This window comes from Podarcis bocagei (assembly GCF_964188305.1).
Source record: "Podarcis bocagei genome assembly, chromosome: 4".
In the NCBI taxonomy this organism is placed as follows: domain Eukaryota; kingdom Metazoa; phylum Chordata; class Lepidosauria; order Squamata; family Lacertidae; genus Podarcis; species Podarcis bocagei.
The window spans coordinates 80,426,869-80,452,212 of NC_138128.1; the positions used below are offsets into that span (position 1 = coordinate 80,426,869).

Sequence of the window (25,344 nt, forward strand, 5' to 3'; positions counted from 1 at the left end):
CATCTGACAGAGCCATAGGGGCGGTGCTTCTTCTGCAGCCGGGGAAGGAGGAGTCGGAGTGGCGTCCGTGTGCCTTCTTCTCGCGGAAGCTGAACAAATCCGAGAGGAACTACACGGTGTACGACCGAGAACTGCTTGCTATTCATGAGGCGTTCCGGAGATGGAGGCATCTGCTAGTTGGTGCACAACATAAAGTGCAAGTGTGCACGGACCATAAAAATCTAGAGTACTGGAGAACGGCGCGAGTGCTCAACCAAAGGCAGTTGAGATGGGCCCAAGAGTTCTCCAAATTTAACTTTGAGATTTGTTATGTGCCAGGCCCAGAGAATGTTAGGGCGGACGCTCTCTCACGCAAACCTGAATATTTGGAGGGGGAGGGAGCACCCGAAGAAACCCATATCATTCCAGAGGACTGCTGGGTGTGTGGGGCGACTTTGGTGGGGCAAAGGGAATTGGTAGAGGGTACGGTGCAGGATGCATACGCCCAGGGGAAACTCAGGGATCTCAGAGGGGAGGAAGACAAACCCGGTGGTTTTGAGGAGAGAAATGGGGCATTGTATTATAAGGGAGCGTTATATATACCTGAAGGGGAATTGAGGGAGAAAGTACTCAAGCAGCTGCACGATAGCCCCACAGCAGGGCACTTTGGGCAACACAAAACCATGTGGCTGGTTACCAGGGAATTTTGGTGGCCCAAGGTCAGGGAAGATGTGCGGGAGTATGTGAGAGGGTGTGAACAATGCCAAAGAGCCAAGGGGGAGAGGCAGGCGCCGGCTGGTTTATTAGAACCACTGCCCACACCTGAGAGACCGTGGGAAGCAGTGGCAATAGATTTTATGACTGATCTGCCAAGGTCTAGAGGGAAAACAGCCATCATGGTTGTAGTAGACCTGTTAACTAAAATGGCCCACTTCATAGCCTGCTCACATGCGGTTACAGCAGAAGAAACCGCCAAATTGTTTGTAGAGAATGTGTTTAGGTTGCATGGCGCCCCCTTGAGGGTGGTTTCAGACCGAGGGAAACAATTTACTTCCAGGTTCTGGAGGAAGCTCATGAGCTTACTGCATGTAGAGGTTAATTTCTCGACGGCCCGTCATCCTGAAACCAACGGGCAGGCGGAAAGAGCAAATGGGGTTCTCCAACAATATTTGAGGTGTTATGTTAATGACAGAGAGAATGATTGGGTGGAGAAGCTGGCGTTGGCAGAATTTGCCTACAACAATGCAGAGAACGTGTCCACGGGGATGAGCCCCTTTTTGGCTAATCACGGGTGCCATCCCAGAGCCTTCCCAGGGGGGGAGGGGGAGAACTGGAGCGTTCCAGCTGCAGAACAGTTCGTGGAAGAAATGGAAGCGATCCATCGCCAGCTCCAACTCAACTTAAACAGGGCTAAGGAGGAATATAAGAGGCAAGCAGACAAAAACAGAAGGGAAGGTGAAAGCATCAGGGTGGGGGACCAGGTGTGGCTGTCAACCCAAGGGTTGCCATTCAAAGGAGGTTGTAAGAAATTAAGACCCAAAAGGCTGGGTCCGTTTGAAGTCATACAGCAGGTCAATCCAGTGGCTTTCAGGCTCCGGTTACCGAACCACATGAAGCTGCACCCAGTTTTTCACAGGTCGTTGCTGTCACCGTATAGAGGAGACAGTGAGGGGAGGGTCACTAGGGGACCAGCAATGGAGGAGAAGGAACACAGCTACCATGTAGCGGAGATCCTCGATTCCAGGTGGAAGGGAGATCAAGTAGAGTATTTGGTAATGTGGGAAGGGGAACCGGAGTCGGAAAACACCTGGGTTAGGGCAGAGGATGTCAATGACGAGGTTTTAATAGAGACTTTTCATCAGAGGTTCCCACGTAAACCTCAGCCTGTAGCGAGGTTCCGAAGGGAATACTTTGCCACCACCGACGAGGAAGAGGAGTTGGAGGGGTTCCCAGATTCTGAAGAGGAGGAGGATTCAGCTGGCCAGGACGACGATCGATGGAGAGAATTGTTCGAGACGTCAGAAGATGAGGAAGATTCGTTTCGGGGTTTTAGCCCTTCACCTCCCAGGGGGGAGGAATTGGGAGGGGGTGAGGGGGGCCCTGGAGGGGAGGTGGATGTCAGGGAACTGCCATCAGAGCATCAGGTGGTGGAGGGACTCAGGCAGGATGAAAGAGACTCAACTGCTGAAGCAGGGACCAGCAGGGGGAGGAGTGGGTCTCTGAGGGAATGCGAGCAGGAGGGAGGGCTCAGGGAGGCTTCCAGCGAGAACAGTGGGGAGGTATCGGAGTCTCCCATAGGGAGACCCATACCTCGCAGGAAACTGTCACGCCGTGAGTCCAGGAGACGCGTTTCCGTTAAGGAACTTCTTTGCTGGAAACGCTTCCGCAGACAGCCACTGTCGGACTCTACTAGTGACTAGAGCAGACATGTCTGAGGAGCTCCGTCACACACGGAGGTTTGTGGGGGCGCACAAACTCTGAGGGAGCACGTTTTCACGCACAAGCAGCTAATCAAACCCTCACAACACGGTTTCCCTCAAAGAATTCTGGGCATTGTAGTTTACTCCCCCCCCCCCTCCACACACAGTTACAGCTCCCAGCAGCCCTTAACAAACCGCAGTGCCCAGAATTCTTTGAGGAAAAGAACATGTTTCGAATGTAGCAAAAAGTGGCCACTGTCATCTTTCCTTCCTCCCTTCCTCTTTCTCCTTCTCTCACTCACACATTCACTCCCTTCTCCTTCCTAATAAAACCCCCATTCTCTCTCTCTCTCTCTCTCTCTCTCTCTCTCTCTCTCTCTCTCTCTCTCACACACACACACACACACACACACACACAAGCCCTTCTCTCTTTTTCTTTTTCTCTCTCTCCTCCCTGCCCGCCACACCCCTTCTCCCTCCCCACCCCAGCTCAGCAGGCTGCCACAGAAGAGGACAGGTGGCTCTTGCCCAGAGGTCCAAGCTGATCATCAGAAGGCAGCTTTTGAAATCAAGCCTGGTGCCCGGGTTAGATGGTGTTCGAGAAGGATTAGACACATTCTCTCAAAGCATAGGTCCATCTCAACAGCTATTACCCGTGACAGTGAAATAGAACTTCCATGTTCAGGGGCAGCCTACCAGGTGCTATGGACACCAACAGCGGAGAGCTGTCGCTGCCCTGCCTTGTGAGCTTCCCAGGGACCACTGGGCGGCTGCATTTGGAAACAATGACCCCAGCCGGCATCTCCCACCTGAAGTGGGGCAGTCCAGTAAGAAACAACATCACAGGCATCTGCTGATCCTATAGCTGAGCTCTCTTGATTTGCACAGCCAGGAGTGAGTTGTCAGAATGCAACTGAACTGCTGTGGCCATAGTTCAATGCACCCCATAAAAGCACATGCCTATCTGGCAAGAGTGCAAGGAGAATGAAAGCATGGCTAATCAATAGATGGGGGAAGGGTTCATTCATAGAATGTCTGCGCCAGGTAAGGCTGGCAGAGTCCCTTCTCCAAAACCCTTCAGGGCCTCTGCTAGTTTCCATAGTTGCAGATGGATCCAAGGGCTGACTCGGTTTAAGGCAGCTTCCTATGTTTTTATGGAGTGGAAGGGAGGAAGAGATCCTGATTCCTTGGTGCCTGCAAAGGGTTAATTGCTGCTGCCTATTTTACGCCCTGGGCATTACAGCTGTTTGTGAATGGAGGCATTATACCTAAGGCGGAGCATAATATTAGAGCCCAGCACAATGGGGGCATTCTCAAAAGGCAGCTGGATTTCAGGAGGGACCCTATGGATCAGTGTGCATGGATGTATGGATGTAGGAGGGAGGGAGGGAGGGAGGGAGGGGAGAGGTCAGGAAGCCACCAAACAATACCACAGCTGTGCGTCAAGAAGTACTAGGGAATTTAGCTGTGGCCAGCAGATCAGATCAAGCTCACACTTTGGAAAAGTGAGCAGTCTTGGAAGGGAACCAGCAACAAATGGGGGGAGGGGGGAGCAGGGAGGTCGGGTTGGAGGCGGTGCCTTTCAGGAAGAAAGGCAAGCCCCAACGCTTTTAATAGAAGTAGAGAGGGACGTTAAGGGGAGGGGGTAAGAGTCAGGAAACAGCATTATGATGGAGACAAAAATACTTTCCATTCCTGGGTGGGGGGGAATGGGGAGTCCCTGCAGCTGTCCTCCATTCAAAAGAACTATGCAGTGCAATGCATGAGAACTGAGTTGCAAGCCTGTCTTTCTGGGGAATTTGCCCAGACACGTTTCTTTCTGGAGGAAGAAAAAAGTTGCTGTTTTGTTGGTTGCACAGGAACACAAAGCTTCTGCCCGGTTGAGAGGAATCAAATTGGATTAAAGCTGCTGGCACCATGCACGCAGCCAAGTGGGGGGAGACAGGGGAGACTGCTGCCCCCCCCAAAAAAACCAGTAACAATAAATACAAATCAATATAAATCTGAGGTTCTGACCTCCTAACAAAAGCCTGCCCCACCCCCCAACAAAAAGCCTGGCTATGCCCATGTCTGGCACCCTTTTTCAATTACAGTTGGCCAAGGTGTTGTTTTTTGTGTGTGTTTTCTACAGTGATGGCTGGCACCTATTGGAACTGGTTGGGTGGAAGACAGGGAGACCACAAGTAGGTGGCGCCAGAGCTAATGCCAGGCAGATCCAAGCTTTTGCCCCCATCCTCCTCCCTACCTAGTTATATAATGACAACATTGAGAGTTGAGGAGGAGGAGGAAGCAAAACAGCCAATGCCATACTCTAGACTGGATATAAATAAGGAGCCAGGAAGGCAGGGGTTGGCTGAGGTTCCGCCTTCACCCTAACCAGGAGACTGCGCACACATTTGCCCACCTACCTGAATTAAGCCCCCTTGAAACAGTGGGTCTTAACTTCTGACTGCACCATAGGCCACCACAACCCAAGGACTTTCCATATTTTGCTGCAGTGGATAAGAAAAGTCCTTCAGGTTTTGCATATATATCAGTCGCATGCTGCCTTTATCCAAATGCACTGGATGTATTAACTCCCTCCATCCTCCCTGAATAAAACCTTGCTACTGCTGCTGCTGCAATGTTACTGTAGGTGACCTTGATAATCATGGCCAAACCGAGACTCGGCAGTGGCTTTTATCGTTGATTTGGCTCCAGAGACAGGGGCTTATCTGATATCCTTGGATCAGCTGCGCAGCACTTGATTTGTGATAATGGGCTGGGCGGCAGTTGAGGTCACCTGAGGCCGTTGTGGCTTGAAGGAGGTTCTGGTCAATACCGCGGCTTGCAATAGCGAAAATAAAGGCAGCCGGGTGAACACTGTTTCCTTTCCTTAACAGCAGCTCCGGCGCCAGCCCCAGGGCCTGTACACACCCAAGCTCCAAGCCAAGCGGAGCCTTCAAGCCGTCCTCCCTGGATCACGGACGACTCCTTCTCCCAGAAGTTTGCTCCGGGGAAAAGCACCACCACTGTCACCAAGCATATCCTGCCACGGGGGGCTCCGGTGCCACCCCCGCCTGCCTCGGCCCCCGCGTACCCGCCTCCTTCCATCCCGGCCTCTTCCCAGGCTCCGGCAGTTGCCCGGGGAACGATTCAGAGGGCTGAGCGCTTCCCAGCCAGCAGCCGGACTCCGCTGTGCGGACACTGTAATAGCATCATCAGGTATGCCAGTGGGACTCTTCTGAGGGAGGGGGAATGGGAAGGCATCACATCGCAGAGCAATTTAGACCAGTGGGCCAGGATTCCTAGTGAGGTTGAGCAGGGCTTTGGCCCTTAAGAAAGGAGGAAAGATGTGTTGCTGCTGCTGCTGCTGCTGCTGCTGTGACACTGCTATTTCTCCCTGCACTCACAAACTAGGCCTTGGCTACATGCAGCCAGCACAAGCTTTGTGGAAGGCTGACTTAAGGAAGAGCTAAAATACTTCTCGAACACACAGTCATGTAGAGATACGAAGATGGAGCCAGTGTGGCAGCTACAATCTGTAGTGGAAGGATCTCCGGAAGACAACACAGTCGTACCTCGGAAGTCGAACGCCTTGTGAGTCAGACTTTTGGCTCCCAAACGCCGCAAACCCAGAAGTGAGTGTTCCAGTTTGCGAACGTTTTTCGAAACCTGAATCTCCTACGTGCAGGGGCTTCCTGCAGCCAATTGGAAGCCGCACCTTGGTTTCTGAACATTTTGGAAGCCAAACGGACTTCTGGAACGGATTCCGCTCGACTTCCGAGGTACGACTGTATAAAGCTAGTTTTCCTACCCTGATGAGCAGCAAAACTGGGGTGCACTGAAGGATGAAGAAGGAAAGCAGCCTTGAAAAGGACTTTTGAACAAGGGTCTCTGCTTCAGCAAGCAGGACCCTGGAGGAGCAGAAACAGGGCTCCACACTCCCCCCCCCCCGGAAAACCCGCTATTTACTGCTGAATTGGATCAAGCATCAATCAGATTTTCTCCAGAGTGGTGTCTGCTCCGATTTAGCACTAAATAGGAGGTTTCCTTGGGGATAGCGGTGGGGCAAAGGCAAAACTGCTTGGACCCATGCCTAGAAAGCGTGACACAAGCAGAAAACCACTCGGGCACATGCTTTATAGGCATGGGACAAGGGGGCGTGTGGACAAGCCCCAAAGGAGAGCCCTGAAAAGGACTTCTGAACCCTTAGCAGCAAGCAGGGACCAAGAGGTGCAAAAACCAGAGGCAGTGAAGGAAAAGTGGAGGAACCCTGGATTCTGGCTGTCAGCAGGAGGGATTTTCAGCAGCAAAGTGACCCAGCAGCAAGAGTGGTACCACACAAAGGAAACTGGAAGTGGTCTTAGAAGCCCAGTTTTTAGACCTTTTGGGGGAAGGTGTCCTTCCTTCCTAGACAGCCTTTAATTTCCTATGCCTCTTTTCACTCTGCATTTATGGTCAGGATGCTCCCCACCCTGATAAGATTGTCTTCTGCAGAAGCAATTGGTGTTAGTCACTCTGATTAAATTTGGCCTTGGGGCACACTGTTGCAATGGGATTTTGATTGGATTTTGCCCACAGCTAAGCTCTATGCACAAGGCAGGCAACATCTTCTCTGTTAAGGTGATCCATGGAATTGATCACCTTTCTCATGCTGCTGCTGCTGCTGCTGCTAGTCTCCTTACCTTGCAAAGGAGACCACGCTGAAGCCATTGAAATAATAATAATAATTCGTATAGGCCATGGGTAGGCAAACTAAGGCCCGGGGGCCGGATCTGGCCCAATCACCTTCTAAATCCGGCCCGCAGATGGTCCAGGAATCAGCGTGTTTTTACATGAGTAGAATGTGTCCTTTTATTTAAAATGTATCTCTGGGTTATTTGTGGGACATAGGAATTTGTTCTCCCCCCCAATATAGTCCGCCCCCCCCCCAAGGTCTGAGGGACAGTGGGCCAGCCCCCTGCTAAAAAAGTTTGCTGACCCCTGGTATAGGCCATACTGGAGTAGAATTTCTCCCAGGCTTTTGTATCTAGCAGCCTGCCAGCATGGTAGAGAACCAAACAATTATTATTAGCGCTTTGGGGAAATAAGACTATCTATGCATTGTCTATACTCAGTAGGAATATATCACCATCTGCCCTGTTCTTATGTGCTCTTCAGAGCTGGTATGCATTCAAAACTAGGTACTTATATGCACTTAAGAATCACTAACGACAGTGGAAGCATATGCAGGGCACTTGAGTTATGTCGCAAGGTGTCATTTCTACTTATCTGGTTGAGAGTACAAACTGTTCTTATCCAAGGCTGAATATAAAGAAACAGCATATTTAATTATGCCTACTTTATCTAATTCTCCTGATAGCAACACTAGGTCAGCGTCATTCAGATTTTTCAGCTTGGGGCATTTCTACGTTACAGATTTGAACTTAGAAGTGATCCCTTCTTTGCAATGGCTTTTATGAATCGTAGTTTGGGAGAGATGTTTGCAATATTTTAACAGACAATTCTGAGCAAAGGCTGTTGTGGTGCCTTAGGGTTTTCCTGCTCCAAGTATCTAGCGTGAAACTGCCATGCGTTCACTCACTTTTTAAGGGGCATCTACATGGCACCATCGCCGACATGGGTGGCGCTGTGGATTAAACCACAGAGCCTAGGACTTGCCGATCAGAAGGTCAGCGGTTCGAATTCCTGCGACGGGGTGAGCTCCCATTGCTCGGTCCCTGCTCCTGCCCACCTAGCAGTTCGAAAGCACACCAGTGCAAGTAGATAAATAGGTACCGCTCCGGAGGGAAGGTTTCCGTGCACTGCTCTGGTTCTCCAGAAGCAGCTTAGTCATGCTGGCCACATGACCTGGAAGCTGTATGCCGGCTCCCTCAGCCAATAAAGCGAGATGAGCACTGCAACCCCAGAGTCGGTCACGACTGGACCTAATGGTCAGGGGTCCCTTTACCTTTACCTACATGGCACCATCACCCAGACATTGTCGTCCTGCGTTTTCCCTGTGGTTCTTCTGTCTTTTCTTAGGTTGCAGGAAGTCTGACTTTTTCAAGAGAATGGAAAAGTAGTGCAATCTCCATGTGTGTAGATGCTCTTCCTTCCGTTGGTGCCCCTAGAGCCAGACCACCAAACAGAAGTCTTGTGCTTTGCTGAAACTTATGCCATAATAAATATATTAGCCTTTAAGGTGCAACAAGACTCTTTTTGTTGCAACAGACTGACACAACTTCCCCTCTGGGAGGCGGTTTTTCAGGACCCCCATCAAACCGTCATCTCCCAGGATTCAGTGGGGAAAGCCAGAGCAAATAAAAGATAGAAAAGCAATGCAAGGTTGTTATATAGACCTGTCCTTCACATTTGCAACCTTTGAATGTTTCTGTCCTGCGATTTACAGGGGTCCTTTCCTGGTAGCCATGGGTCGTTCTTGGCATCCTGAGGAATTTTACTGCGCATACTGCAAGGCATCCCTGGCTGACGTCGGCTTTGTTGAGGAGCAGAACAGTGTGTACTGTGAGCGTTGCTATGAGCAATTCTTTGCCCCTACCTGTGCCAGATGCCACACCAAGATCATGGGGGTAAGTCTGCAAGCAAGCACAGCCAAATGCCAGCAGAAGACTTGTGGCAGAGTTCTGGCAGAGTTAGGCCCACAAAGTAGCAATCAAGAAGGATGAATTGTGACCTTGCCAGCACCAGAGGTCAGGCAGTTTCTGGGCCTGTCAACCTGAGGGTGCTGTCTTGGCTTCCATTTGGTTCAGTTTCTGATCAGGTTGTAAGTAGCACAGGCTGCCCATGACTGATAGCTTTTTCTTTAATCCAGTAAGCAAACATGCCTCTGTTCACAAGCTGAATTTTGTTTGCTGTGAACTCCATAACTTAATCTAAGCTCATTTACTGGGTTGTTTTGCAACACATTCATTAAAGTTAATTAAACTTGCTAACAGTGACTCACTAATGAGACATGCTACTGACCTAAATGATGGTGGGCTGTCGGCGCTAGGCGAAAAGGGCAGAGCATCAGATCAAATTGCATAATATCTGTGTAAGTATGAATTAAATAGCTGAAAAGAGGAAGCATTTCCTATAGCACCACCTGCACATTTAAACAATTGCCTGACATGTAATTAGCTGTGGCCAGAGTGGTGCATAAATTACTCTGTGTTCTTTCTCTCTCTCTCTCTCTCTCTCTCTCTCTCTCTCTCTCTCTCTCTCTCCCTTTTCTCTCTCATTTGTTAAAAACGCTCTCTAAAATGTGCACTTAACCTGGCTATTTTTATTGTGATAGAAAAGCAGCCATGCTGGACCCCAAGCTATGCCAAAGTCATCCCCCCCTCTCCACCTCCCCACCCGCAGAGCAGGGGGTTGGTAAGAAACTGGCCTGGGCTCCAGTTGAGACTGGGGTCCTCCATGGCTGCTGTCCAAAAGCAGGTCTCTAAAGCTTGCTCAGGGTCTTGGTCCATAACTGAAATCTCTTGCCCATCCCAGAAATACAAAATTATGTCTCTGTCAGAGGACCTTGTCTCATTGGCTCTGGGCTCCATAAATATCCTCTCGGAGCCCCAACCTTAATGGTCACCTGTGGGGCAACAGCAGTTCTGTGCTCATCCGCTTAAGGGGCTTTCTCCCCAAAATAAACAGTGCCAGCCTAAGCTTGTATTCTCGCATCTGAAAAAGACATCTGAGCTGATGCCGGAACCTGGAGGGAGGAACTTGATTATTTTAAACTCAGATTGTAGGCCACATTGACCTTGTGCTCTTAAAGCCCACTCACTGTTTCTGGGGAAATAGGGCCTAGGAAGATGTGTTGTACAGAAGTTTTGGGCGGGTGGGAGATGCTTAATCCACACACACCCCTTTCCTACCAGCTGATTTGCCCCCCAGCCGACATTCCAGATCTGTGTCAGCTGTGGCAAAACATTTGGCAGAGCAGATTTGCGGGAGAAAGCCACTTGGGGAGGGAAGGGTTTAGCCCCCTCCCCACTCCACTTGGCCCAAGGCTTCTTCCCTCCAGTTAAGGAAGAACGTATCGTCCTCCTATCCTTCACTGCCCTGGCCTGACACATCTGTCTCTCTCTCCGTGAATGCCCTTTCAGTGGTGAACAATACATCTGCTACTCTGCTTGCCTTTCAGGAAGTGATGCATGCCCTTCGGCAGACTTGGCACACAACTTGCTTTGTCTGTGCTGCCTGCAGGAAGCCATTTGGGAATAGCCTCTTCCATATGGAGGATGGAGAGCCCTACTGTGAGAAAGGTATTGCACACCCAGCTTATGCTCCTGGAAATCTTACGGACAGTGTTGCTCAGTGTCTTATGCTCCCCTAGCCCTCTGTTCTTTCGGAAACCTCTGCATGCAAGCAAAAAGTGTGGCTGCCCAAGAGAATGGAATAACTGGGCACTGCGCCTATTCTCCCCACCAACCCTCCCATTTGAAACTGTGCCCACACTTTGCACATGGATTTGCCCTCAGATGTTTTGGATAGGTGGCAGAAGGAGAGAAATAATCCATTCCAGAACAAGTTTGTAAGGCAGAAAAATAGTATTCCAAACAACAATAAACCTAGCAGACCTGGAAGAAAGCTGTTTTGCATTCTAAATGTTGGTTTTTTGTTTCCATTTCTAGATTATGTGGCCTTGTTCAGCACCAAATGCCATGGGTGCGACTTCCCTGTCGAAGCAGGAGACAAGTTCATCGAAGCCCTTGGACACACTTGGCATGACACCTGCTTCATTTGTGCTGTAGGTTTCTTGCATCAAAACATGCTGGGGCTTTGCAGTCCTCCTGTTCCTAATCTTCCCGTGCAGCAAATTTGTGGCACTGCAGTTTCTTTCTGGACTGTAGCATTCTGACTGCAGTGGGTGGGAGGTTCACTATATAGGAGGGTTCTAGGGTAGTCTTCTTCCTGATGCACTAGTTTTCTACCTCCAAGGCATTTTTCACTTGGTGCAGATAGGGGCTTCCTGAGGGCTGACTGAGGTGGGGGGCAGTGCCCCATACACCCTAAAGCAGTGTTTTTCAACCTTTTTTGGGCAAAGGCACACTTGTTTCATGAAAAAAAATCACGAGGCACACCACCATTAGAAAATGTTAAAAAAATTAACTCTGTGCCTATATTGACTATATATAAAGTAATTCTCTTGAATAGGAATCAAATAAACACAAAGAAAGTATTTTATAATTACTTTATTATGAAATAGTAAGTAAACAGAAATATGAAAAATTATAAAATACTTTATTCAGTGCGTAACCTGGGCCTGTTTGGCTGAACACAAAGCTGATATTCTGGCTGGAATCAAACGTTGCGGACCGTTCTCTGCTCAGCGGGGATCGATTCGCTGATCCCCGCTGAGCCGGCGGATGACAGCTCCGTCTCCGCACTGTGTGCGGAGAGGGAGATGTCAGAGCCCCGCTGCTCTCTATGGGGAATCGGATGAGAGCGGACCGCCTGTCCGCTCTCATCCGATCCCATCCGATCTGACCCCCACCCAGGACGGATGGAAAATAGGGTGGACACAGTCCGGCGCCCGCCTAGTGGGCGGAAATTTGACTTTTTAATTTTTTTAAAATCTTTCGAATTTTTCAATTTTTCCCACGGCACACCAGGCAACATCTCGCGGCACACTAGTGTGCCACGGAACAGTGGTTGAAAAACACTGCCCTAAAGGACCTGCCACAACTGTCTATGCTTTTGTGTGCAACTCTCGCTCGTTGCCTAGGTTAGTGCCAGCCTGGTGTAGTGGTTAAGAATGGTGGACTCGTAATCTCGTGAACCGGGTTCGCGTCTCTGCTCCTCCACATGCAGCTGCTGGGTGACCTTGGGCTAGTCGCACTTCTCTGAAGTCTCTCAGCCCCACTCACCTCACAGAGTGTTTTTTGTGGGGGAGGAAGGGAAAGGAGAATGTTAGCCGCTTTGAGACTCCTTCACAGAGGTGCCCAAACTTTTTTCAAAGAGGGCCAGATTTGATGAAGTGAACATGCGTGAGGGCTGGCTAAAGTGGTTGACCTTTTTTTAAGAATGAAGTTGTTTTTTACAATTTTACCCCAAAGTTGTTGACCTTTCATTGGGATTTTACACCAGGAAATTGGGATTTTACACCAGGATTAGGCCCCCAAAACGAACTTTGGACATCCTTGTCTTAAGGGGAGTGAAAGGCAGGATATCAAGTCCAAATTCTTATTCTTCTTCTCTTAGGGGTGGACTCACACGCCATTTTGTTGAACTCGTGAAATTTGAATGCTGCCTTTCACCCTCTTTGTTTACACGTAATATCCCTGTATTCTTAATTTTCAGGTGTGCCATGTGAATTTGGAAGGCCAGCCATTTTATTCGAAGAAGGATAAGCCGCTATGCAAGAAGCATGCACACGCCATCAATGTCTAAAGGAAGAACTAGAAGCTAAAGGCAAAGTGAAAAGTTTAGGAGTTGGCTCAACAAACGAAATATAGATAGTTATGGATTTCTCATGACCGGGACGGGAGGGGTCAGGGGAGGTAATGAATTTTGAACCTTCTGACATTGAATTCAGCTGCTTTTTCTATGTGCAGATCTTTCTCCTACATACTTCATATTAAAAAAGGAAATGAATATTCAAAACTTGACAGTGAAAGATTGCTGCAAAGGTTTGAGCAAAATGAATGGGTGGGGGGGGAATCATTTATAAAACGGTTGCATAAAATTACAAATACTGAATATCTTCGTGTGTGTGTGTGTTCAGCACCGTACACTTAAAGCTTATACTACACAACAGTGCTTTTAAAAAACCACCATTATTAGTATTACTTTACAACTCAAAGTGTCAAAATAGTAGGCGTAGCATAACTTTTATAGTCGATAGTGATAGGCCAACTGAGTGTTCCTCACAAAACAAACACAGTTTAGACTCTAGAATGACTTTTATGAACCTCATAGCGTTAACTAAAAACACCCCATTGGTTAACGTAATCAAGGCTTGCAATCAGAACACAGCAAAGGGCATGTCCACACTTCATCACACGGATGTGGAACTGTCTTCCTTCTAGTATGTACAGTTCCACCTCACCCTGGTAACTGAATATGGAGGAATCCTGGAAGGCGGGACCAATGATGTGGTCCTTTCCTTGCATGAGCATTGTGCTCCCTCCCAGCTGGTGAATACTTGAATAGAAATAAGCCACATCCTGGGTTCCCGTGCATCTCATTGCATTGTTGGAGCAACACAAGACCACCTTGGGGCAGCAGCTTCCTTGCTGCCATGACTGTGAATTGGCCCTGATATTAGTTGGGATAGAGTGTGGAGTAAGCTCAGGCCTATTTTGCCCATACCTGAATTTGCATGGTAGCCATTTCACTGTGATGCTATGGCCATGACACATGCGTGTCTATACCACAACCACATGTACAGGGCTCATTGCATGAGTCTTCCCACCAGAAAGGAGAGTGGCATTTGGGTAGCGATCGTGCAAGGGAGGGAGGGAAAACCATGCAGTCAGCTTTGCCCAAGTTGTTACGGTGTTCACATGCATGAGGCAATCCTGTGGGATAGAGCTACAGAGAAGCTGTCGCCACAAGGCTCTGGATATGTACGAAGGGAATTGTCTGTTGGGGTGGTTGGTAGGAAGAGCGAGCAAGCGAGCTGGGAGGAAATAAGCTGGTTAACTATAATTCCTGTTGAGAAGAAGAGAAGCAACAGAGAGCATATAGCATTAAAGAGTTTTAGCTGATTACCTCATTCAGAGCATCACAAGGGAACCGGTTTCCCCCAGTCTGCTGCTACATAAGGAAAGAGGAAAGCCTGGAGAGGATCCGCTCTGTATTTCTCTGTGTAGCTGAGAAGCATTTCGTCTTGCTTGTCCTCTCATCTTATGGGTGCAGGGAAAATAGATAGTGTAATCTCAGCTCCCAAAAGGACAATGGAGTCTAGAGCAGCCAGGGGCAATTCAAACCCTTATTTCTGCTAAAACTGATACCGTTCACAGGGCAGCCCAGAATGACCTGCATGCTCAGTTCTAACTGTGATTAGATTCTTAGATAACGTCACCTCTGAAGTGTGATTGTGTTTGCTGCTGCAAGAAAACGAAGCTTTTGGATATTAAGAGTAGTATTAGTGTAACGCCTTTTGAACAAATCATGCACAATATCAGAACAAGTATACTTATTGTAGTTTTTGTATTATTGAGACTGGCAGCATGTATTTATTCCGTCTGTAGGTTTGGATATTTAAGCAGTTAGTATCAAGCAACTGTCTACTCAGAGGAGCATCCTAATCTGTGATCTAGGCATGGAAGGAGTATGTCAGTGTTAGTAACATCTGAGTGCGCAAAATGGTCATAATCTGAAGCCATTTACTTTGAAATCATCCCAGTGTTATACCCTTCAGGAAATAGCTTTGGAATTGAAGGTTATAGTAACACATACTTAGCATTCATGAAAAGGGAAAAGAACCATCTGATTTTAAGGATGTTGACTATTGGACTATTGAGTATTTAAATAGCACCCCCTTTTAAGTAGTGTTTTATTATTTACTAGATGTCAAAAAATTGGGGGGGACCTGCTTTATCTTGCTCTCAAACACTATGCCTTTTTAAAATAAATAAGTTATGGAATGCACTTTTAAGACCACTTTTGATTTCTGCAGGAGAATGTTCAGCACAGAGTTTCCCAAACTTGGGTCTCCAGCTGTTTTTGGACTACAATTCCCATCATCCCTGACCACTAGCCACCTGCTAGCTAGGAATGATGGGAGTTGTAGTCCCAAAACAGCTGGAGACCCAAGTTTTAGGAAACCCTGGTTTAGCATATGCTTTAAGTCAAATCAATTTGACTTAAAGGTGCTCATCTTTTGCAGGATCCTGCTCTGATTTCCCCCTTTTCCTTAGACTGGAGGACAAACCACAAGGTTAATTTTTTGTATGCAACATTTTGCTCCTTTTCCTCAGTCTCTATGTTGGATAGTGAAGCATATCTGACCTCCAGAATATATGCAAGTACAGCACTTTAATTCTTCTTGGTCTTGTCATTTTAACAAGGACTGCAGAACTGTGTGGTTAATTGTTCTTTTAAAAGAATCTCTAGAATTTTAGTCAAACTTTTTTTTAAAAAAAATATTATATACGAGTCATGCTGGTTTTCTCTTTACATCTTAGGAACCGGAGACAATTAGAATAGTTGGTGGCAATGAAACTTTCTGTGATCTGAGAAGTCAACCACGCACAAATAGGACTCAATTATCACACTGCTCTTTTTTCCACTTCAGATTATCTCTGGCGGGCACTTTCTACCAATAAAATGACAGTGAGCCACATTTATTGCTTCACAACAGAATGACAAACCCTACAATAGATCATGGGTTGACTGTACTGTGACAACTCTGTCATTAATCACTCAGTTGTCACTTAGGGCCCATTCTTAAGTTGCAGGGGTAGCATTGCTGTTGCTGCCCCGCGACTGGATCCCATGCTCTTCCAGTAACGTTTGGATGACTAAAACCACAAGGGTGAGCATCTCTCACCTGCTCCGCTGTTCCTAAGTGGTTCCTAGGTGCATTTGCCCCTTTGTTTTCTGCCACAGTCCTGCCATTATTTAAATACCCCTTTGTATACGTCTCTGCCAGAAGTCTCTGCATGTTTAGGTGGTAGTTGTAGAGTGTGACCCTAAACACGTTTGACTTGAAAAGGGTTCCATTGATGCTGGTGTCTGCTCAGAGCCAGGGCAGGTGTTGCTGTAACTAGTTTACCTGCAGAAATAGCTGCTCTGCACAAATGAGTAGTAGAATACAGGAGGGCACAAATGGGAGATTGTGGCTGCCTTTCTGCGACTATAAAACCGTTGCAGATAAGGGGATAAGATCTCCCACGGGGGGGGGGGGGGTCTTTCCATGTTGCATGACTCATGCAAGTCAGCCGTTTTCATTATCCATTTATCTTGTTCCTGTCTTATCTGTAAGACAGGAAAATGTGGGGTATAAATAAATAATTCTCACATGCAAAGCCCTGAGCAGGTATGGCCAAACTTGGCCCTCCAGATGTTTTGGGACTACAATTCCCATCATCCCTGACCACCGGTCCTGTTAGCTAGGGATGATGGGAGTTGTAGTCCCAAAACATCTGGAGGGCCAAGTTTGGCCATGCCTGCCTGAAAGTAACATCTGCAGTGGCTCTTACTGCTCAGTAAATGTATCTAGCATCAAAGAGTTAACTTTAAGTAGTATCTCACATATCTGCCCCGCCAAGACCACTCTTTTTAAGAAAAAGAATATGCATGTGTAATACAGAGTAGGGGCTATAGTCAAGTAGAAAATTAACTACTGAGGGAAGGAAAACACTAGGCAGGTTCAGCTGTTCACCGTCTTTGTAACCTATAACTATTACCTACTAAAATAATTTTGTTCCTATTTTGTTTCACTAGCAAGAGTGGTGATTATTTTTTGCTTCTTTTATTCCTAGAAGTCACATACTGTACCTGTGAATGACCAAATGGTGAAAGTTGCATTAAATCATTTTAGGGGATTTGATAAATTATATGAAATGATATTTAAGTAAACACTATAACTTTTATTTTTTCTAAAGTTGAAACTCACCAATATCTATTTAAAACTTTCTGGGTGCAATCCACATCCTGTTGAATCACATGGCAAACCTTCCATCTGGATTTGGAACCCCTTTGTAGTTAGCTTCTAATCTGTTTGCCTCGAGGACAATACATGTTGCATAAGTCATAGACATTCAGAAAAGCATTTCATGTAATTTACCACTGCATGCTAAAAAGCAAGTTTACAAAAATAAAACCGATACACACAAGCAAATGGCACAGGTTTGGTCCTTCAGCGGTCAGTAGCTTGGATGAAATATTTATTTCAAAGCTCGCTCTGTATTCAGTAACATGGATGCTGCAGCAGTAACTAAAAAATAGCATCTGCTGCTAGGTCACATAATTTTAAATAGGAAGGCCTGGTAATAGGTGCTGATATTTTGTAAAAAAATGAAAGTTATTAGCATTTGCAGCTCAGTGATTTGGTCTCTGCAGCAATCACACTATGCATCTTGCTTTTTTAAAATGTATGGAAATATTGATTTGACACCACAAGTGACCTTACTTTTACATATGGGTTTGGTTTTGAACACCTAGGTTTTTATTTCAGATGTTCATTGTAATGTGTGATTTGTGAGGTGTGAGTGAATATACTTTGCATGGATTATATGTGCCAACACAAATAAAATATTCTGCACCCTTCAAAAGAAAAAAGAAAAAGGACCCAACGCTGTGAAAATTCTTTCTCAACTTTATAGAGAATGAAAGAAAATTTATCAGCCAGGAATACTCTCATTTAAAAAGCCATCTTCTGTTTTCAACTGTTTTATGAAAAGTAGTTCTGAGATACATAGGTTCACACATAACATTACAACTTGGTTAACATTAACCAAAATGCTGAGGCATTTGGATTTTTTGCCCCTTTTCATTCATGGTGCCTTTGGGTGGTTGACAGTTCCTTAAACATATTTAAAGAGGAGGTCTGGGCTTGTCTGTAACACTAAGCTATGGTTAACATTGACTAAGATTTAGGAGCCAACTACAAACCTTGCTTAATGAGTGACTTTTACACATATTTAATAAGACATAGTTCAGTTGCCTGACTGAGTTCACACATAACACTAATCCATGGTTTGGTAAACCATAGTTTTAAAAGCCATGGTTTACTGTTATTTGTGAAGCAGGTAATATTCAACCTTTGGCATTTCTCTTGCATTTTGCCTCCCATCCTGTAGCCCTTGCAAAATAAATAATTCAGAATTCTTCAGAACCCTGGGTAGCAGAGGCCAAATGGATTATGCCTATTAAAGAGTTACAGATTTGGTTGATGCATATGAATTACTCCAGACACAGAATCGGGGGTGGAGGAAATGTCACGGATATTATACACATGCCTACTTCAAGTCATGTTATTTATTTTGTTAAAGCATTATAAAATGTTTAATTTTTTAAAAAATCTCTAAGCATTTGTACAGTATAAAAAATACATTTAAAAATAAAACAAAAGTGCAACCAGGAACCAATAAAATAGCAGTATAAAGACATTTAAAAACAAAACGGGAATTTGTAGCGATTATTCCAAAGGCAGACTACTCTAAGGGACAAACTCCAAATTATGCACAAATGCATAATCGTAGCCCTTTTTGTAAGGAAAAGTAGCTTTGTGAGGCCATTTTGAGCAGAGAAGAGAGGGGGGAAGGAGTGCTTAACCCTTACCCCAGTTCCCATTCCATGGCTGCTTATCCCTCTGCCCCATCCCCAAAGTTCATGTTTCTGATGGCAATTCTAGGATTAGAGTTAAGCCCTTGTTCTTTCTAAAGTTCTGAAGTCCTAAAAGTAAACACCTTCTAGCAGAGGTGCACTTTGTAAATATGATCCAAATGGAAAAGAGCACAAAAATGCAAAACGCTAAGGGTCATAGTTGGCCTTCTGTTTCAGCCTCTCTTTTGTCATCACAGGATAATTCATTATAAATGGATTAATGGTGAAAGGCTCAGTAATAGCCCTTGGTAAGGAAATAGGAGCACTGTATGAGGATATCCTTTTTCCGCACCAGAGTGCCCAATACTTTCAATTTTATATACAGCGGAAGCAATTAATTGTAAGAGAAGCACAGCTGAGCTTCCTGTGACTGCGTTTGCAACAGAAACTATTGTTTAAGGTTTTGGATCGTGTCATAAACTTCTCTAGCGGTTGTGCTGTGATTTTTAAAATCTTGAGCGTTTCATTTACAATGCTTTATCACTATTCTGGGCATGTAAATGGGGAAAAGTGCAAGCATGCATGCACTAAAGCAAAGGGATAAAATAAGTTTGATTCTTTGCTTTCAGGTTTAAAGGTAGTTGTTAACAGAGCAAATGCTACACTGATTCATAAAACGTAATTAATTGGAATATAAAAAATACTGTTGTGCAATTTTTGCTCCCGCTATTAAGCAATTATATCACTTTCGTCATATAGCTGGTAATAATTTATCCAACATGCAAACTGTAAAATGGACAACTGGAGCGCTTAAACCGAGCAAGGCCTATAGGGCTTATGAAGCTGGAAATAAACTCAGTGTTGGTTGGCAAGGAAATAGGTAAATAAAAGGAGAATTCTCTGGGTGGCAAGATCCAGGTTTGGGGAACCCCAGCTGTGATTTGAAATCACAAAAATATGCTGCAAAGTAAAGAATGGAAATATAGGCTGTTAGACCTTTAAAATATGCCCTTCTAAATTCCTTCCAAAGTTTCCCACTTCATCTAGCATAGACCACTCCTCTCAAGGTGATGGTGAATGACCTTGCTAAGCCTGGCAGGACAGTTTACTCTATGGCGTTAACCCCTTCATGCATGAATTGGACATAAACATTTTGGTTATATGAGGCTGGTTATCCTACACTCAGTGCATCAACAATTTTTTTTTTAGGTTTCAATTGATAGCATTTAGAATTAGAAAAAATATAAGCAGTTAACTGTGCGATCCTAAGCATGTTTTCTTAGATTGAAGTACCACCGCTGCCTTCAATGGGGCTTACTCCCTAGTAAGTAAGTTTAGGATAGCATACTTGTTAAAAAAAAGTATTTGATAGGTAAGCAAAAACACTTCTTCATGAAGAAATAAGAGGTTTGTGGGATCAGTCAAACTGGGGCAACCATTGGTTTACAAAAGAAGAACAACACAGCACTCCACATCAAGGTTTATAACTGAACTTGTTTTAACACACACCACACACACACACACCCTTTTTTTTTCTCCCCCCTTCACATATTCCACCATTTGAGGCACTTCATAGGAAAAGACTTTTCACATTACTGTCTGGGAGAGATAACACAGACTTCCCATTCTATTGTTTAAATCTGTTATCCATATTAAAACAGAATGTAAAAAATGCAAAACCCTTAATCTAAAGTTGGCATTTTCTTTGTTACAGATAGTACCAGACTTGCAACAGGGAAGTCTGGAATCTGAATTATCCTCCACCATGCTTCACTAAGTGACCTTGGACAAGTCTCTTTCAGTCATTCTTTCACTCCCCACCCCCTCACACACCCTCCCCACATAAACAAAAGGGAAATAAAATAATCATTGCCTTCCCTCTGCTGCATGCTTGCTTTTACAGTACTTTCCTGTACTTGGATTTCAGGACTGGTTTACACATTACAATTTTTCTGCATGAAGACTATTCCTGAAGTCAGTGTATTTATGGGAAACAGTATCTTGACTGGTGTAACTGCACCTTTCAATGCATATATACTTGCAACCCACTTTGTATACTAACACAAGCTTCTATTTTTTTGCTTCCAATCCCACCCCCTCCATATAAGAAAGCTGTAATGTGTACCGTGACCACTCAATGATACCAGCAATGCAAGGAGGATAAAATGGCCAGTCACAAAGTCCCGTCATTCCCTAGCTAAGATTCATACTGCAACATTATTCTGTGTTAATTAGTACTAGCTGATGTGTGAAATGGGGATCCAGTAGAAATGGTGCCAGGCAAGAGTGTGAGCTGTGAGCCATATCTCATCTCAGTCACGAACTCTCAGCAATCACCCACCCACCACCCAGTCTGCAACGTGGGGCGATACTATTAAGTTGTGGGTGAACATATCAGACGACACAGCGATTCTTCAAACAGCTCTTATTTATTCACAGGCCAGAACAGAACTGAACTGAAGGGTTCAGTCAGCCTGCTTACATAGAGCTCCAGTACAATGTAACTGTAACAATTTTCTAAAACTATCCAATCACTGAATGTCACTTTCAATCCCTTATTTGCATAACTATCTACAGTATCCCCCTGCTGGTCCAGGGTGAGAACTTCAGTACATAACAGATATGGACTTTCTTACAGTGTGATATTAATTAATTTATTGTATTTAACTATTTATTTAAAACATCCTTGCCCTGTAATTTGGTAATTGATTCTCCAGGCTTCTTGCAGTATCTAAAACAATACATCGTAAAAGAATAATAAAAGAATTGCAAACAGAATAAAATGAATAGAACTGTAGGGGGTTGCTGAGAACACAGCATGTACGAAGTGTTTCAAACACTCTTGTATTGAGAGTACTGCTCTCAAGGCCAAAGCTATCATCTCCCCAGCTGAAGCAGCAGCTCTTCATTCTGCCTGCTAGCTTACAATATTGGATTGGACCTCTGACAATATACGCCAGTGTTTCCCACAGAATTCTGTTGGAGGCCAGCTGCCAATTTTAAGTGCCTCGAGCATTTATTCCCAATCAGGCACCCTTTAGAAATTGCTCGACTAAAGAGGGCACTCTGCCATGAGAAAGTGCCACTATGTCCTGGGCAACAATCTTCTAGCCAGTTGCGAAGGAGAAGAGAAAGCATGTTAGCACAACCTAAGAGTTCTTCTACAGTAGATTTCACAGACAATGCAACTCACTTTAACAACATTTGCTGCCAAAACCGCAACGACACTTTCTAATGCTGTCTGCAGCATACCCACATGAGGCTTGTCTATATATATATATATATATATATATATATATATATATATATATATATATGGTAGGGGAACAAACCATGTGAAATTGGTGTTTCAATGGACATTATCAAGCCAGGGAGATCCGAAATAAAAATAAAATTAATGTACTTTATAGAACTGTCATGTTTTGAAAGAACTCTTCTATAATAAAATAGCATTCCTAAACATAAAGGTCACTTGATTACCCAAATTCAATCTGCTTTATTCCTCCTCCCCCCTTTTTTAAAAAATAAACCTCACCTCTACCCAATGCAACAGGAATTGTTCTTTGCCTTTCATTGATCTGCCACCTTAGCACTAGAAACACACCTAGTTTACTTTGAAGATACAGAAGATCTCTTCAGCATACTATCTCAGTTCAGGATAATCTGAACAACTCTTCCACACCCACCCACACAAAGAGGCCTGTGCCTCTAAAATGCCCCAGAACGCAGAATGCACTCTAGAAACCTTAAAACTGCTAAATAGGATTATTTGTGCAATCCCAGACACTGTTGGCTTGACCATGAGAGCACTGTGTGATCTGCCCCTCTCACTGAAGTGAGTGAAGATACCCGCGCAAATAACTTGCAAGGGATGAAACTAGTTTGGCAGCAAAGATGCTTCTCTGCTGCAAAATGGCAGCACCAGGGCTGGCATGTGCAGAGAAGTTTAACACTTAGCAGTTCCCACACCCAGAATTTTGGGGCATGCTTTTAGGGACATCCACTGTGGAAAATGTGGCTGGGGGGGGGGACTGTGGGGGGGGAGCAGTAGGAGCGGAAAGGATTGCACATTGCCATCACAACATCTGTTAAAGTTGGCCAGTGGAGTGGGAGGAGATACATATCTGGCCCATTGAGCCAAAAAGCTTTCCCACTCTAGATTGCACACACATGGCTGACACCAGGTTTGAAGGGAGCGAGTGCAAAGTATCCCTTCATCTGTTGGTGAGCTTACCTATCAGGGGTGGGTGACTGGCTGGCGACATTCCAAGTAGCAGAGCAATGCTGTATTTGCAGCTAGACACAACCATTCTTGAGTATTAGGCAAGAAAAGGAAAGCCCCCCCCCCCTGTGCTGGGATACTGTATCAACCTTGCATGCAGTACACCTATTTCATCCCTTTCCCTTGAGCCAGTTGCACTGCAAGCTGGCCACAATGTTTGAAGAAAAAGCAGGCGCAGTGGGAGAAGCCTTAATTTATTACTTATATACTACTTAATCATCAAAAGCCCTAAGCGGCTTACATAAAATATACATAAAAATGGTAATATATGGTAAATGCAAACCAGAAATGGGTCTCATGGATGCAAGCTTTGCCATTAATGATAACTGTTTGTCCTACAGAAGTTAGTCCAGTAAGATAGGATTAATCAAACTCTGGGGTAATGAGTTTTCTTATAATGAGATCAACATTATTTCATAAGTATAACAAAAGAGGGGGTGGGAAATAACAATACGTAAATGTTTTGCTTGACATCACTGACAACCCATGGCCCGGGAATCCACTGCATATTTTAAAAGATTCTTGGCTTCTAAGAATATTTCATGGCACTCGTTATCGACCTATAAACCTTTAATAATGTGGGTCTTACATATCTCAGAGACTTTTGTATCATCCTCACTGATCAAATTTGAGTTCCACTGTACCACCCTAGCAGCAACATCAATGGTGCTTTATAACACTTTTGGTGGCTCGTCTCTAAATCTTGTGACAGCAATTTCTAGGTTCAGCTATGGGCTGCATGAAGAATCTCCCACCATTCAACTTCATTGGACAATTCAGGCCTTATTCCAGGATCTCACAGTTCACTTTTCTTCACACTGTGCAGTGTTTTTCTATGCCTCTGGCATTGCCCTCCCTTTCAAGGGTGCCAACTTGAATAAAATAAGGGTGGGGGTGCAAGTTAGCCCTGCCTTGCAAAATTGATCACAAGATGCGGTGCACACACAGTATTTGAATGACAATGCCCTGGCCACCTCAAATATTTCATTGGGGGTGGTTGGGCTGGAGGAGCCAACTTGGCCCCTAGGGGTTGGCTCCAAGGCTCTCTTTTATTTTCTTCTTCCAAGCTGAAAGGGCCAGAACAACCTTCCTTCCTTCGCAGGGGAATTAACTTGCTTCCCTCATTTTGGGTTGCTTTCTGCACTTCTCCCGGCTTCACAAATCCCTTTTGAGGTGTGGTGACCGGAATTGCACACCCACACCTAGAGCATTATCTGCCAGTTGGGGAAATGTCTATACAGGGTGGGACAGCTGGGATAGCTCGGTCTGTAGAGTATCAGACTCTTATTAATCTCAGGGTTGTGGATCTTAAGCACCCCATGGGGCCAAATGGACAAGATGACTCTGCCCCTTCCAAACTCTACAATCCTATATGCGTACAGGTGCGTTGGCAGCGCCTTGCAAACAAGGTGGAAGGGCAGCATTCGCATTCACAACTCTCATAGGAAGCACGGCTTCAACAAACGACGGCAGAGTCAGCGCTTTCTGCATCCTGTAATACCAAGTTGGGGGGGTGGATATTGGACTGAATCACATCAGGGAGACTCAGGGACGGATTTAGGTTTGACGAGGCCCTAAGCTACTGAAAGTAATGGGGCCCTTTATAATGTCCTTTGTCAACAACAAATTGTTGATTTTTTTGCGTTGAATGTATGCTATATGGTAATTTATGGACCTAATAGGTATCTAAAGCTTTTGCACATGTTGCCATGCAACCAGTCCATGAGAAGGCACCCTATACTGTATATAGAAATGAGCAAACCAGTGATATTTTAGGGAGCAGGCGGTGCCCATTACTTACATCATTACTACACAACACAACACAAAACGCTGTCGCTGTACATAGGTTTTATTTTATTTGTTTTTTTATCTTATATTTTGGAAATGTACACCCAGGTTTTCTTTCTCTTTAAATTTTTTTGGAGGGCCCCAAGAGAGTGGGGTCCTAAACTATAGCTTGTTTAGTTTATACATTAATCCGACACTCCCTCTCCACGTATCAGGTAGGTGAGGAGATTTGGTGCAGTAAGGAAACACGTCCCCACCCCCGTCGAAGGTTTCCAGCGAAGGGAGATGGCGGAGGAATGTTCCCCCGCCCCCCTTCTCCACAGCGCCTCGGGGCCTTCGGCAATCTCCGCCGCGCGTTCGGCCGCTCCTTCGGGAGGAGGGGCGGGGAGGTGGCCGAGCGCCGCCGAACGAGCCCAGGTTGCTGCCCGTACTGTACTAGGCAAGGAAAAGAAGTAACAAGACGGCGTCGGGCGGCGTCGAACTAAGGCCCGTCTTATTCGGCGGGTTTCCGTCGAGGAAACGCGAGGAGAACGGGAGCCAGAGCGAGACAGACAAACAGACAGACACCTCGACGGTGCCTGCGAGCGAGGAGAAAGAGCGCGCGGCGGCGTCCGTCTCTTCTCCCCCCTCCCACACCTCCTTTTTTTTTATTCCCCTGCGCGCGAGCGAGCGAGCGCGCGCCCCCTCCTCGGC

General features: G+C 45.6%; 1 protein-coding gene across 12 annotated transcripts in view; it reads left to right on the plus strand.

The window, feature by feature from the left end:
• The window catches only part of LDB3 (LIM domain binding 3), a 161,177-nt gene extending 143,577 nt beyond the window's left edge, over positions 1 to 17,600 (plus strand). For 11 of the 12 annotated variants that reach the window (XM_081190846.1, XM_081190853.1, XM_081190855.1 and 8 more), the window contains 5 exons: positions 5,282 to 5,603; positions 8,773 to 8,953; positions 10,507 to 10,627; positions 10,997 to 11,112; positions 12,666 to 17,600. In XM_081190846.1, coding sequence (XP_081046972.1) covers positions 5,282 to 5,603; positions 8,773 to 8,953; positions 10,507 to 10,627; positions 10,997 to 11,112; positions 12,666 to 12,755 — 830 coding nt within the window. In that variant the 3' untranslated portion in view covers positions 12,756 to 17,600. The remainder of the gene's footprint in view (positions 1 to 5,281; positions 5,604 to 8,772; positions 8,954 to 10,506; positions 10,628 to 10,996; positions 11,113 to 12,665) is intronic. The other variant, XM_081190852.1, reaches the window with a different exon arrangement.
• The last annotated feature ends 7,744 nt before the right edge of the window (positions 17,601 to 25,344 follow it).